The 14,231-nt window shown below is 44.2% G+C and overlaps 1 protein-coding gene across 2 annotated transcripts in view; it reads right to left on the bottom strand.

Annotated features, from left to right (window-relative positions):
• Window positions 1-368: 368 nt before the first annotated feature.
• ARMC3 (armadillo repeat containing 3) overlaps window positions 369-14,231 on the bottom strand; it is a 62,182-nt gene continuing 48,319 nt past the window's right edge. Inside the window, exons 13-18 of one of the 2 annotated variants that reach the window (XM_056857674.1) lie at window positions 13,098-13,198; window positions 11,514-11,606; window positions 9,383-9,490; window positions 5,227-5,424; window positions 2,060-2,222; window positions 369-579 (exon numbers count right to left, since the gene is read on the bottom strand). In XM_056857674.1, coding sequence (XP_056713652.1) covers window positions 370-579; window positions 2,060-2,222; window positions 5,227-5,424; window positions 9,383-9,490; window positions 11,514-11,606; window positions 13,098-13,198 — 873 coding nt within the window. In that variant the 3' untranslated portion in view covers window position 369. The remainder of the gene's footprint in view (window positions 580-2,059; window positions 2,223-5,226; window positions 5,425-9,382; window positions 9,491-11,513; window positions 11,607-13,097; window positions 13,199-14,231) is intronic. The other variant, XM_056857675.1, reaches the window with a different exon arrangement.

The raw sequence follows: 14,231 nt of genomic DNA, 5'->3' as shown, positions 1-14,231 counted from the left end.
ATTGAAAATGAATATATGTTATTGAAAATGATTATCTGTAAAGTTTGTGACCAAAGTGGCTGTCCTGTGAAAGCTGAAATGTTAAAACCACAGGTTACATATGTTTCCGATATCTGAATTTTATTCTAAATGCATCAGAAACATGAACTTGGTCAGACATTCTTACGCCCTCCTGATGATCTCAAGTTAGGATTTCAGTCCCCCCCCCCACACCAATAAACAACAGATCCAAAGGCCCATCTAGATCCTTCAGTCCACATCAAAGAGATTTGCTTTGGCAACCTTTTGAAAGAAGTCGTACAAGCCTCAGACTGCAAAATTAATACAAGTAATTGACAAGCAGCATTTGGAACACCTCTGGAAAGAGAGTTAAATCCGTCTGTAGTGATCTGCCTCTGCAGTTCCTTCTTTCATCAGGTGGCCCGGCTGGAATAGGAGGTCAACGATATACACCTGAGGCGGAATCAGAACGCTGGGTATTCCCAGGGGAGCCTCATCAACCAATTTCACTTCATTCCATGCTCTGTTGTACTCTCCACGGACTAAGGTGCAACCAATGCCGATTCTGTCTGCTAAAACCTAGGGAAGGGGGCAACCAGAGTGCAACGCCTGTTAGCTTCCGTTCCAAGGGCTGATCAATACATACAGGAACGGCACCTGGAACAGCCTCTTATAACTGCACCACATCAGAATGACAGGTGGCTGTCCAGAGCTCCTTCCCTACATGGCTTCTTTTGAGCTACAATAAGCTGGAAGTGGAATGATAGCTGTGTGGTTTGAAACCACATTTGCATTAATGCTCCAGTGCCACACGCCACATGGATCTGTTTCCCAGGGGGAAATGAAACCTGGAAATGATTGATTTAAATGCCCCAGGAGGAAAGCATGCAATTTTAACCACAAAAGGTTCAGCGTAAAGAAGGAATCTCTCTCCCTTTCTCTCCCAATGCCTTTGTCATTGCCGGGGCTTTGGGTGGCGGCTGAATGGCAGCGGCTTGAATATAAGAACATAAGAAAAGCTATGCTGGATCAGACCAAGGCCCATCAAGACCAGCAGTCTGTTCACACAGTGGCCAACCAGGTGCCTCTAGGAAGCCCACAAGCAAGACAACTGCAGCAGCACTGTCCTGCCTGTGTTCCAATGCACCTAATATAATAGGCATGCTCCTCTGATCCTGGAGATAATAGGTATGCAGCCTGACTAGTATCAAGCATGAATACCCCTCTCCTCCATGAACATGTCCACTCCCCTCCTAAAGCCTCCCAAATTGGCAGTCATCCCCACATCCTGGGGCAGGGAGTTCCACAATTTAACTATGTGTTGCGTGAAGAAATACTTCCTTTTATCAGTTTTGAATCTCTCACCCTCCAGCTTCAGGAGATGACCCTGCGTTCTAGTATTATGGGAGAGGGAGAAAAGCTTCTCCCTGGCTTGCCAGGGCAATCCAGTGGAAATGTGAACAGGAGACTTTCCAGCTGGCAGCTTAGGGCCAAATTAGACATAAAGGAGGCCACAGACTCAACCTGTGACCACTGCCACCATTTTAGGGAAGAATTTGATGAGTCAAAAAAATGCGGCAAGGGGCCAGGCCCATGTGGCATTTTTTAAATAGTCACATTCCTCCCTAAAATGGCAATGACGTCCCCAAGTTGAATCCATGGCTGTTGCAATGTCTAGTTTGGCACTCAGTTTCAATCACTCAGCTACAGGAGCTCTCAAAAACAGCTACATTTCGTCTTATTTTAACCTTCAACTGAGTGTTCTGCAAGCATCACTCGCCTCCTCGTGCTAAGAATCTTCTACAGCGCTTATAGCAGGAACGCCTGCTGAAGAGCACTGCAGCTCTTTGTCTGATAGGAAACTGATATTCAGTGAACACAAAATGATTTAAATACTTCAATAATTCAGGCTCAAACAAGAGGGACAAGGTGACATCGAAGCTTAAGCCAGCATATTGAAGCATATGCAATCTGTTTCATTAAAACAACAACAACCGAACTTGTACAATGGCAACAGTATTTTTTTCATTCAGAAAACTAGCTGAATGATCACATGTACCTTGAAAAGCAAAGCCCGGTGGTAGAAGGTCCCTTTGTTGATCTTCCCAATAGGCACAACGTTACATTTAAGGTCAAATTCAATTTCAGTGATGTGAAGTTCCCAGCTGAATTCGTGTAGCTTGTCTCTTTCGATTGGGCCCCCCATCTTGTCTGCAACAAACCTGTATTTAAAAAAAAATCCAGGCACACGTTTTCATAACTTTAGTCAGTAGGGTTGCCAACCTCTAGGAGGCAGCTGGAGATCTCCTGCTATTACAGCTGATCTCCTGGTGATATAAACCAGTTCCCCTGGAGAAAATGGCTGCTTTGGCAATTGGACTCTATGGCATTGAAGTCCCTCCCCTCTCCACACCCCACCCTCCTCAGAATCCACCCCCCAAATCTCCAGGCATTTTCCAACCTGGAGCTGGCAACCCTATCAGTCATGCGTATGTAGTAAAAAAAAAAATCCCACGTAACGCTACTATCTGTGTACAGCTCATGACGGATCGGTTTCATGATCCTAGCTGGTGTAGAAGTGGTCCCTCTCTCCCCAGGTGCACACAGCAAACCAGAGGGACATACTGCAAGCCAGCCTCTCTTGCTTCTTTATTTTGATTCACATTTTATAACTGACCAGCAAAAGCAGAGGTAGTAAAAAGAAGAAGAAGAAGAAGAAGGAAGAAAGAACTGGGTGGGCTGCTTAGAGCGACCAAAGATCTCAATGATGCTGCAGCACCCAGCCCCAGCCAAACATCATATGAAAATAAATCACAATGTACCTAGCTGCGCAGGCTCTTGGATGACCAACACTTTGGAAGTTTGCTCTTCAGTTCTCTCCACCGTCACAGCACCGAGCTGGGGTGAATGGCTTTGGCGGTTTGTTTGTATGTGATTAATTTGAGACACTGAATTCTCCAGACTATTTGCCCTTTTAATCGGTGCTGACTTCTAAGACAGATCATGTTGCACCTAAATAATATTGGTGGTGGTGGTGGGGAGATGCTTCTACTTGGCTACTTCCCGCTCCACCCCAATAACGTGTGTGGGAAGTAATGAAATGGAGCGGGCCCTGCCTGGATTCCAGCCACAGTCCAGGACGCCAGCAGCCCGGTATCCTATTGGGTCACCACCCCAGAGGGGCGCGTTCTGCGGCGCCACATCGACCAGCTACGACGACGCCCCGCCAACTTGCCAGAAGCAGCCACGGTGCCAGCGCCGCTGCCGATTCCTGTCACCAGGGAGCAGGAACAACCGGAGCGACCAGAGCAACCGTTGCCGCTGCCAGCGCCGGACTCCTCCAGCAGCCCGGCGGACGACAACTCAGCCCCCGAGGGTGAGACTGATCCGGCAATGACGGATCGCCCGACGCCCCCTATCCCAGCGCCGCGCCGTTCCCAGCGGAATCGATTGCGGCCAAGCTACCTCCAGGATTTTGTGTGCTCCCAGTGCACAGTGAGGATTGCTCGGACTTAGGGGGGAGGGGTGTTGTGTATGTATATAGTTGGGGAGTAAGCAAGGGAGACTTAGGAGCTTGAGTTCTGTACGAAGGATCCTAAACCCGGCTCACCCTATTGGTCAAGCAAACGGACCCCATTGGCTCTAAGCCAATATGTACCATTGGTCACCAGGAGGTTATGTCCCCCTATCACGGATCAAGAGGGGAGTGGCCGCAGGTGGCCAAGGGAGCATATAAACAGGGGTTGTTCATTGTGATAACCAGTTCTGTTCCTGTCATCGATAAACGCGGTTATTGTTTGAACTCCGTCTCCGACCTCGTGAATCCTTCCCACGTGGACTTAACAGATCTGTCTGGTTTTCAAGTGTTTAAAAATTGTTCACTCGTCTGTGTAATATTAGAGTTTCATCATTTCTTTCTGATTTGGCTTCTTTATCTCTACAGTCCAGCACAATTTGTGGACAATGAAAATTCTAGCACAATTTAAAACTCATTATAAACCATAAACTGTGTTAATTTCTTTAGTCTTCCCTATCCATCTTCAGTGCTCTCCTCCATACCTTCTACAGAAGCCCACATTTCCCTTCCAATTTCCAGAGCCACAAGCGGCCCAGAGTTTTCATCTGTATGTTGTCCTTCGAACGTGTGTTTGTGGGCAGGGCTATGCTTGACTCAGTTTTTGCACAATGCAGAATTCATTTTAAGAGCTTATAAGTGAGTGACCTGCAAGTACTTGGAGGAGAGCTCATTTCCCCACTCCCTCTTGTTTTCTTCTTTCCCTTCCCCAGAAGTGCCCACAACCTCTCCCCCCACCTATCTTTCTCTCCTCCCATCTTCAGCTTTCCCTCCACTGGCAGCCCTTCCCCTTCCTTTGGTCCTACCTACTTCATACTGTTTCTTCCCCTGGCCCAATCACTCTCTCTCCTCTCCCTAGGGTTGCCAACCACCAGGTACTGGCTGGAGATCTCCTGCTATTACAACTTACCTCCAGCCAACAGAGATCAGTTCCCCTGGAGAAAATGGCCGCTTTGGCAATTAGACTCTACGGCACTGAAGTTCCTCCCTTCCCCAAACCCTGCCCTCCTCAGGCTCTGCCCCAAAAACCTCCCGCTGATGGCAAAGAGGGACCTGGCAACCCCACTTCTCCCTCTGTTTTTCTATTCCCCTCCTCTTCTTCGGCTTTTCCCTTCTTTGGACCTCCCCCTCTAGCTTTACCTTCACTTCCTCCTATCTTTTACCATTTTTAGTCTGTCTCTCTCTCCCCCCATTCCCTGATGGAAGCCTTGGCAGTTATGGTTGGGGGTTGCCTAGCAACCCCCCCCCAATGGCCACAGAGTGAACAAACTGTAGACTAAAGCCAGGCAAGATGGAAGTGATGCTGGTTGGAAAGGAAAAGCTACTGAGAATTTTGGTCAATGCACTTCTAATACTGAATACAGTCTCTAGGTTTGCCAACCACGGTGGGGCCTGGAGATCTCCCGGAATTACAGCTGACTTCCAAGCTACAGAGAGACCAGTTCCCCTGGATAAAATGGCTGCTCTGGAAGGTGGACTCTATGCCATTATGCCCTCCTTAGGTCCCTCTCCTCCCCAAACCCTGCATTCCCAGGCTCCACCGTCCAATCTCCAAGAATTTCCCAACCTGGAGTTGGCAACCGTATTAACTCTCGTGCTGTGTGTGTGTGTGTGTGTGTGTGTATTTACAACAATAGTATTCTGGTACTCACTGTGCAAGGGCTACAACCTGTTGGGAGGTAGATGCTAGCGGCAGAATTGTTTTGGAAGCCTCAGTAATGTAATCCATCAAGATGGGGTCAAAGGGGGGGAGCCATACGGCCTTCTCAGGAACTTCTTCGACGACTTTCTGCACATGCTCCACTTCTTCTTCTTTCGGTTTCTCTTCTTCTTTTTTTCCTCTCCCTTTTCTTTTATTAGAAAAATGACAAATGTCTATGAGGAATCCTTGTGTTTCCAAAGCCCAAATCCTAGCTGTAGAGTTAACACTGATGGGCTTGCTTGCTCGCTGCTGGGGAGAACACTTTTTTTTCATCACAGGGCACTTCAATCGCCTTCAGAATTTCCTGTATCTTCACAATGACACTGCACAAGGTTTGTGTTGCCGAGTCAATGTCAATGTCTTTGTGCTCCTAGGAATACCACCCCTACTGTTTTCTAGTGCCAGGACACCAGCTCAAAAAAGGAAACCCAAAAAGAGCTCAGATCCTGTTGGAGATTTGCAAGTTTATTCACAGGAACAAGTAAATATATGTATCTACCAGATCATTTCCCCTTACAAGTGAGTAGTCCGAAGCCATCATTGAAACATACCGATGAAGCAAAATGGCAGTATGAACTGGGCCATACATGAACAGTGCCAGCAGGTGTTCCCATGACTGCATCAACTAGAGAAATTACAGCCAATATTGCAAACAGTGCTCCCTCTTTGATCTCTCTACAACAAAGGTCACATGTCAACATGTGTGGCTGAGACACATATGGCCCAAGACGGCTTGGATCAATTCACATGAAGAGGAAAACACTGTCAGCTCTTTGACAGTCAGTTTTTAAAAAATTGCTGACATAAATTGTGTCAGCAATATTAAAGATGTTTTTTTAAGAGGACAAAATGTGTTCCTGAGGCCTCTTGTGGAAATACCCTTCTTACGTGCCTCAGTACAGCATCTGTTTCATGGGAGCTAAGAAAGGAAACATGGCGGGTGTTCTCCAGTGGGGCTTGGAGGTCTTGAACTGTGAGAGAAAGCCAATGTAATGATTAGGTTATAATTGGGGGACAGCAGGGATCAGGCCTCCACTCAGCCATGAAGCTTACTATGTGCTCAAGGGCCATTTATGTGCCTAACCTATCCCGCAGGGTTGCTGAGAAGATAATTTGGCAAGGAGAGAACCAGATAGATGAATTAAACTCCCTGGGGCGAAGAGTGGAATATAAAATGGGGAGGGGCAGTGGCTCAGTGGTAGAGTATGGCATGCAGAAGGTCCCAGGTTCAATTTCTGGCATAAAGGGACCAAGCAAGTAGGTGATGTGACAGACCTTTGCCTGAGACCCTGGAGAGCCGCTGCCCGTCTGAGTAGACAATACTGACTTTGATGGACCAAGGGTCTGATTCAGCATAACGCAGTTTCATGTGTTCATGTGTTCAAATGTATACACAGAAATGTACTGATGGATTTACTTATCCATAACCCTTGAGATGCCCACTGAGTTTATTCTGACAGTCCTTCCACAGGTAAGGGTAATCTGCATTACCCTACCTCTCCAAAAATGCAAGCACTCATGAAAAACCATAATGTGGCTTTTATAGAACAAGCTGTAGAAGCATGGCTTATGAAGAAACAGATCTGGGTCCTTTGTATATTTGGTCACTTAAGAACAATAATGGTTCCATTATTCAACAGCAGAATCAGCTACCTAGGGAGGTGGTGAGCTCCCCCTCAGTGGCAGTCTTTAAGCAGAGGCTGGACAAGTACTTGTCAGGGATGCCCTAGGCTGATCCTGCATGAAGCAAGGGTTGGACTAGATGGCCTGTATGGCCCCTTCCAACTCTATGATTCTATGAATGCAAAGGTTCTCTATTTAAAGCAATGACGTAAAACTTAAAAGCAAGCAAAAGAACAAAAGAATCCATACTGCTATGAATCATAGAGTTGGAAGGGATCACCAGGGTCATCTAGTCCAACCCCTGCACAATGCAGGAAATTCACAACTACCTCCCCCCCACACCCCCAGTGACCCATACTCCATGCCCAGAAGATGGCCAAGATGGCCTCCCTCTCATGATCTGATTGATAGCCAGCATGAGGATTCAGTCCTGCATAAACATTTGGCTGGAGTACTTTCCTGTACAGCAGTTATAAAACATCAGTGGAAAAACTGCCAACCAAAGCCTCAGGACTATATATATATTTCAAAGCATTTATTTGCAGTGTTGGTGCTGTTAATGTATACTGCCCATCTGGTGGAAATGTATCAGGGCAGTGAAATATTGGAAGACAGTTGCTATAATGATTTCAAAAGAAATTATGTATAATACTGAAATGATACCACAGTTATCCTTATTAAATTATGTAAACTTTATTCCTAAAAGATATAGGATAGTTGTTTATATGCCATCACTGCTGCTAGACTGATGCTGGCAAAAACATGGAAACTGAAGAAAATTCCAACAAGATCTTTCTTAGATAAAATTAAGGAATATTGTGCACTTGTTAGGCTTCCAGCATTACAGAAAGAGGAAGATATTTTGTTATGAATGGAACAGGTTATGTAATTTTTCTTTCTTTTTCCAAATTAAAAATATATGACAGTTTTAGACACACACACAAATTCTCATCTATCATGCTATAATGAGTACACTTTGAAACAACAGAAAGATTGAGGGCAGGGGCTGTGGCTCAGTGGTAGAGCATCTGCTTGGCATGCTGAAGGTCCCAGGTTCAATCCCCGGCATCTCCAGTTAAAGAGACTAGGCAGGTAGGTGATGTCTAAGCATTCAAGGAATGGCCTTTACAATAAATGATAACAGGCTGCACCCAACTGATGTTCCATGTACAGGAGGGGGGAGGGGGAGCTTATCTGATTCCCTATTTCACTGTAGTGTTTTATCCACAAGGCTCTGGCGGGGGGCAGGGGGTGGTGGTTACAGAAAGCAGGGACGGACCTGCTTCTGGCAGCAGGAAACGAACAGGATCCAATGCATAAAAGATTATTAATATAATGGAACTCAGTGCTGGAATATACAGCCTTTGCTGTGTCACTTAACTGCAGATCCAGAGGGGGTCTCACCATAGAGTTAGATAGATAGGACAGAAGAGGGCGGAAGGGCTATTTGATCTCTCTCTCTCTCTCTTCCTATGCTTTGATGTTTAGACTGATAATCTTAGGGTTGCTTTCGATTTCAGTCACACTCTCTCGTCACTTCTCTTTGTTCTCTCCTCTCATCAGGATCTTTGATGCTGAAAGCTAGGAGCCGCACCGCTCTGCGTGCAGGCCTTCCACACCCACACAATGGGGTGGAAAGCAGATACCTTTTCATACTTAGAAACCTAGAAAATTAGATTAGATTAGTGGCCTTGTCTTGTCCTTTTCCATCAGAAGTGTATTTCCACAATAAATGAATTTTAGTTTGATTAGCAGAAAAGCCTGATGCCTTTTATTTTGTTCCTGTAAATGCACACACATGGGATTCCGCTGTTGCTGTAAGCCTAGAGCACTCTGCTACATAAATGGAAAATATCAGAACCAAGATATAGTTCCAACACTCAGAACACGGCGGTGAGTGGCTGGACCGTCCTCACAAAATTAAGACCATCAGCCTTCTTACCTCAACTTGATGGAGAAGGTTGGAGCATACACTTCCCAGCCCCTAACCTCCCCCCCTCCGACTCCATGAAACTTAAAATGTTCCATTGAACAGAGTGGCTTCACACATGATAAATTTCCTGTATGAATTAGCCCTTCTGTGTAGGAAGAACTGTATCTACCATGAGTGATCACTTTGAATGCCTTTGTTTTGCAGCATACAACTCTGCTATACACGGACTGGAATGACACAGCCAGTAGCTGCTTCCAGTCACATATATACATAGTAGAACATAACTACATGTGGCCATCACACACAAGCAGTTTTCCTTATTTGTTTCCCCACGTTATCCATGCAGGAAAGTCGCCATGTTTGCAGTGACCCGAAGGAGGCAGGGAACTCGAGCATGTGCCTGCTTTCAGAATCACGGCAGGCTGAAACACACAGCCATCGTGAATGCATATTCAAGCCCAATTTAGAAACAGCTGCATTTATTAAACTGTTAACTTTTTGCCCTCCGGCTCCAAATAAGAATAAAGTTAGATCATTCAGATTATAGTACCTTGATCCTTTCTCTCTACTGCTGCCTTTGTTGACTGAAGAGGACCGTCCTGGAGACTCCGGCTTTTCATCTGCTGAGCTATCAAAATTACAAAGCAATTCCCCATTTCTCCTTGATTTCATTAGAAATTTTTAAGGGGTTTGTGCACACATTATGCAGAGGTCAATGTAAGGGGTACCGGGAGTCAGCAGTACCTTCCCAGCAAAATCAATGGCAAAAATAAAGGCGGTCATAAGGTGGGTCTTACTAGGTTGCAGACAACATACCAGACCCAATCTAACATTTTCATCACATACCATTATAATTACCAGTCAAATAACATGATATTACAACAGTGTGTTAGCATTTCAGCTGTGATGACATCATCACTGGATAAACTGTCCCACAGTAGACTATACCTTCTTAAAATGAACAATGTGATGGGGACTTTCGAACCCTGGCATCACTCTTTGGTGCTCTGGTGAAACCAACGCCACACTTGACTCTACCGCACAAGTAGGTGCCACTGGATGCATAGCCCAGTGTAAACTGGGCATATTTTATGCACGCTGGTGTACTCTGGATTCATCAAGGGAAGGGCCATGACTCTGAGGCACAACACACTCTTTGATGCAGAATGTCCTAGGGCTTGTCCCTGGCATCTCCCATCAAAGAGTTTCAAGCAAGCAGCCAGTTCTGGGAAAGACCTCTTTCTGCGACCCAGGGGAGTGTTGCCCATCAGAGCAGGGCCACCGCTCTGATATGATATAAGGCAGATTCACCAGATGCAAGTCAGGTTTAGGGAGGGGCTGTGTCTCAGTGGTAGAGCGTCTACTTGGAATGCAGAAGGTCCCAGGTTCAATTCCTGGCATCTCCAGTTGAAAAGAATAGGTAGGAGGTAATGTGAAAGACCTCTTCCTGAGAGCCTGGACAGCTGCTGCCAGTCTGAGTAGACAATACTGACTGTGATAGACCAGGGGTCTGATTCAGTATAAGGCAGCTTCATGTGTCCTGTCTCTTTTTAACATCAATAATAAGGAAAAAGACGTCCTGTCTAGCTATCTTTTCTTGTTTCCCTAAAAAACATTGAGCTTTCCATTCTGTCCATTCCACAATGAAGAGTAGTAAGAGGGAATTCCTCTGACAAGGGAACGTTGATAGTCATTGTTTACCATTATAGAATGGACAAAACATGTAAGTCACTTAGCTATAGAGGGTAAGGAATGTGTTCAAGGTTGTCAACACTAATAATTTTATATTCTGGCAACTAGATCTTAGAAGCACCAAGAACACAGTTAACCAAATATGTACAAGAACTATAATTTGTTTTAATGACCATACTACTGAAAGGTCTGTTGACCATATAATAAAGACGATGAGGAGCGTAATGGCAGTGAACCTCCTTGTCGATAAAAGTTTTCCTCCTTGCACTTAGCATTATTTCCACATTTCTGAAATGCCAGCCAAATAAAGCAACTGTTAACAGCAGTAGCTGAAGAAGAAGAATAAATCCTTACCTATTTACAGGAAAGAAATTGCTTCCCCCCCCCCCCCAATAATCTGGCTTTATACAACAGAGAATATCAGTCAGGACAGGTACAAAATAAAGGTGCAGCTGGTAAAACAAGGAGACAAATAAATGGTAAGAATGGCCAATTCAATGCATGTCAAGTTTGAATGCAGATGTGCAACAGGGGAAAATGTATAAATAATAATATTAATTATTATTATTTCTACATTTCCTTTGTTGCACATCTGCATTCAAATTATCATTATCATGATTAGTATTTCACAGTTCTTTTATCCTAGCTTCCATTTCTGTGTTTATCCTTACTATTTGATATATATTTTGGAGATGCCAAGGGAAGAAATAAAATAATAGAAATTAATCGGGGGTCTGGGGTGGGGTTAATTTTTCTCTTTCCTTCTTGCCATTTTCCTGAGAGAGCCAGGCGCAACTGCTAACATACCCAACATCACTGGCCGAACGTAACAAGAGTTTTCTAATTTTCATTCCACAGTCTAGTTTCAGCTAATACGCTATCATCTCCTGGAAGGTTTCGAAAAGATTTTTTCCCCCATTGAACTCTGAACAACTTCCTTCACATTTAGGATCTGGCACAGTCGGAGGAGGCAGAGCGATCGTACGTACCTGTTTTTTTCTTTACTAGCTTTCCTGATGTTAGTGGCGCTTCGGGTATGATGAAGATCATGTGACTTTTCCTCAGCTGTGGAAGGGAGGTCACTGAAATGAATCAGGACACGTGGCTGTTGAACGATACAGTATCAGACAAATGGACAGCTTGCTTATATTATACAACGAATACCAGCCATTAGGGTGTTTAACTATAAAATAAGTGCTAAATTGCTGTATGGATGCCCAATTTGGACTTCAGCTTTTAACAAAACAGTAGACAGGATACAGTCTAATTTCTTAAGAAAAATATTAGGACTTCCAGCATGTGTGTCTGATGCGGCTATATGTCTGGAGACAAACCAAAGATGTCTGGAGACAAAAGCATGGATTACAACAATTAAATTTTGGTTGCGTCTACATTTTAGGAGTAGTACTAATCCCCTTGTTGCTAATATGCTCTCTGAATCGGAAATATCTGTATGGTCTTCTTATATTGAGAAAATAATTACTGTTTTGGGGCTCAGTGTTGAGGATATGGTGCTCCTTTCTGAGAGAGCAGCATATGCTTTGATCAAGCAAAGAATTATTGATGCTGAAATGCAAGAACTTAGAAGTCTAGCTTCTGGAAGATGCTCACTGCTGCGATGGGAAATATCAAATTCCATGCCAGAGTAATTGTCCTGTCTTACTGTCCCTCATCTCCGGAGGGCATTTATGTTAGCCCGTTTTAATGTTCTCCCTTCTGCTATTCTGTATGGGAGATATAAGAAAATTCCATACTCTGCTAGGGTGTGTAAATGTGCCCTGGGAGAGATTGAAAGTATTGACCATATGCTCTTGTATTGTCATTTTATTGTGAAATTCATGCGGTCCTTTTAGATCCCTTTCTCTCAAATCATGTAGATCAAGCTGATGATAGTAAGATCAAATTGTTGTTATCCTCCTGAGATTCTGAGACTATTGAATCTGTGGCTAAATTTTTTGATGAAATTGTTAAGAGGCGGAGGTTAAATGATGTTTAGAGGGTTAGTTTTATTTGATCGACTGCTTGATGGCACGCCAATAAAGGTACTGAAATTTTAAAACGAATACATCTGCATGAACAAATATGTAAGTGTAATGGGGGGACAGTCACATGCTGGAGCTAACAGGGAGGGGAGGAAGACTTGGTCCTGGGCATATGTAAGAAAAGTCCCTGGCTTATTGTGCAGGAAGCCAAATACCTCCCAGAGGAATGGAATGAGGACCTATTGAACCTTGAGGTCCATTAGTGTGCAGAGAGCCAGCGTAGTATAGCGGTTAACAGTGGCGAACTCTAATCTGGAGAACCGGGTTCAATTCCCTACTCCTCCACATGTAGCCTGCTGGGTGACCTTGGGCCAGTCACAGTTCTCTCCAAACTCACTCAGCCCCACCTACCGAAACTTAAGACCAGGCAAAGACCTCTGCCTAAGACGCCAAAGAGTTTCTTTTGTTCATATAGACATTATTGTGCTTTGGTCTGCCCAATTTAAGTCAGCTCGTTGCATATCTTAAATAAAGAATCTGCGGCCTCATGCCATGTGCAGTCCAATTCAGAAGAGTGGTCAGTCAACTCACGTTTCTGGTGATTTAGCATTCACTAAGATCACAGCACGGCGGTCATTGAGTTCCTGAGCACTGAGTTCCTCCAGAGACAAGAGTTTGACACCCCGTTTTACCTGTAGAGAGATCAGAACAAAGCACACCACATGTTAAGTTCCAATTCCACGTGAGCTGTTTAAAATGCATGCATCAATTCAGAAGAAAAGTAAAACGTTAACAGAAACTGCAGACTTTGTTATATGAAATGTTTTTGTACAACAAAGCAAAACTTTTAAATTACAGTATATTGGTTTTGATACAACCACTGATTTAAGACCACTTCTTCCATCAAATAAATTTAATTTGCATTAATGGAAAATACAGTTTTTTTAAAAAAATGCCTTTATAATGCTAAGTCCATTGTTTCTTAAAAAAAAGAAGAAGCAAACTTGGTGGGTCTTTGTCCAAAGCACAATAAGAGAATGGAGCAGTTTAAAAAATGCATTTGTACACATTTTATACATAAAGAAAACAATTGGTAATGTATGCAACATGTACAGCAAATATATGAATACTGAATATATTCAATGTCGTATATTGAATAGCATGTCAATCCAGAAAAGAAAAGCAAAAGTAAATATTTCTAAAAAATGCAAAACCCTGTTTATAACCCAGGCTCACCAGGATTTAGTTTCAAGGGTGGAGAAACAATATATATTAAGAAGAAGCTCACAATGCTGTGAGATGCTTTCTTTCCCAGCAGCATCAGGAGGTGGCAACTGAGATAAGGAGAGAATGGTCAGGCTTGAAAAGAGAGCATCCCACAGCCATAATTCCTGTGATCAAGGCAGCCCACTTTTTTCCATTGTACAACTGTCTGTCAATGGCCTTTTATGCAGGGACATTTTCCCGCGGTCACCCCCGCAGACTGCTTCGGGGCTTCCTTTTAATTATACATGCCTTTTCTTACCATCAGAGGTCACCTCGCTCTCCCCGTGCATTTTGCCCGTGTTTTCCGGATGCTGTTTTAGCCAGAATCTGGAAAATGCAGGCAAAACCCACAGGGAGAGCGAGGCGATCTCTGACAGACGGAAAAGGCATGCATAATCAAAAGGAAGCCCCGAAGCAGTCGGCAGGGGTGGCCACAGGGAAACATCCTTGCATAAAAGG

The sequence above is a fragment of the Euleptes europaea genome, chromosome 11 (assembly GCF_029931775.1).
Source record: "Euleptes europaea isolate rEulEur1 chromosome 11, rEulEur1.hap1, whole genome shotgun sequence".
Lineage (NCBI taxonomy): Eukaryota > Metazoa > Chordata > Lepidosauria > Squamata > Sphaerodactylidae > Euleptes > Euleptes europaea.
Note: the sequence above shows the minus strand (reverse complement) of the source record. Positions and strands in the feature narration are given on the sequence as shown.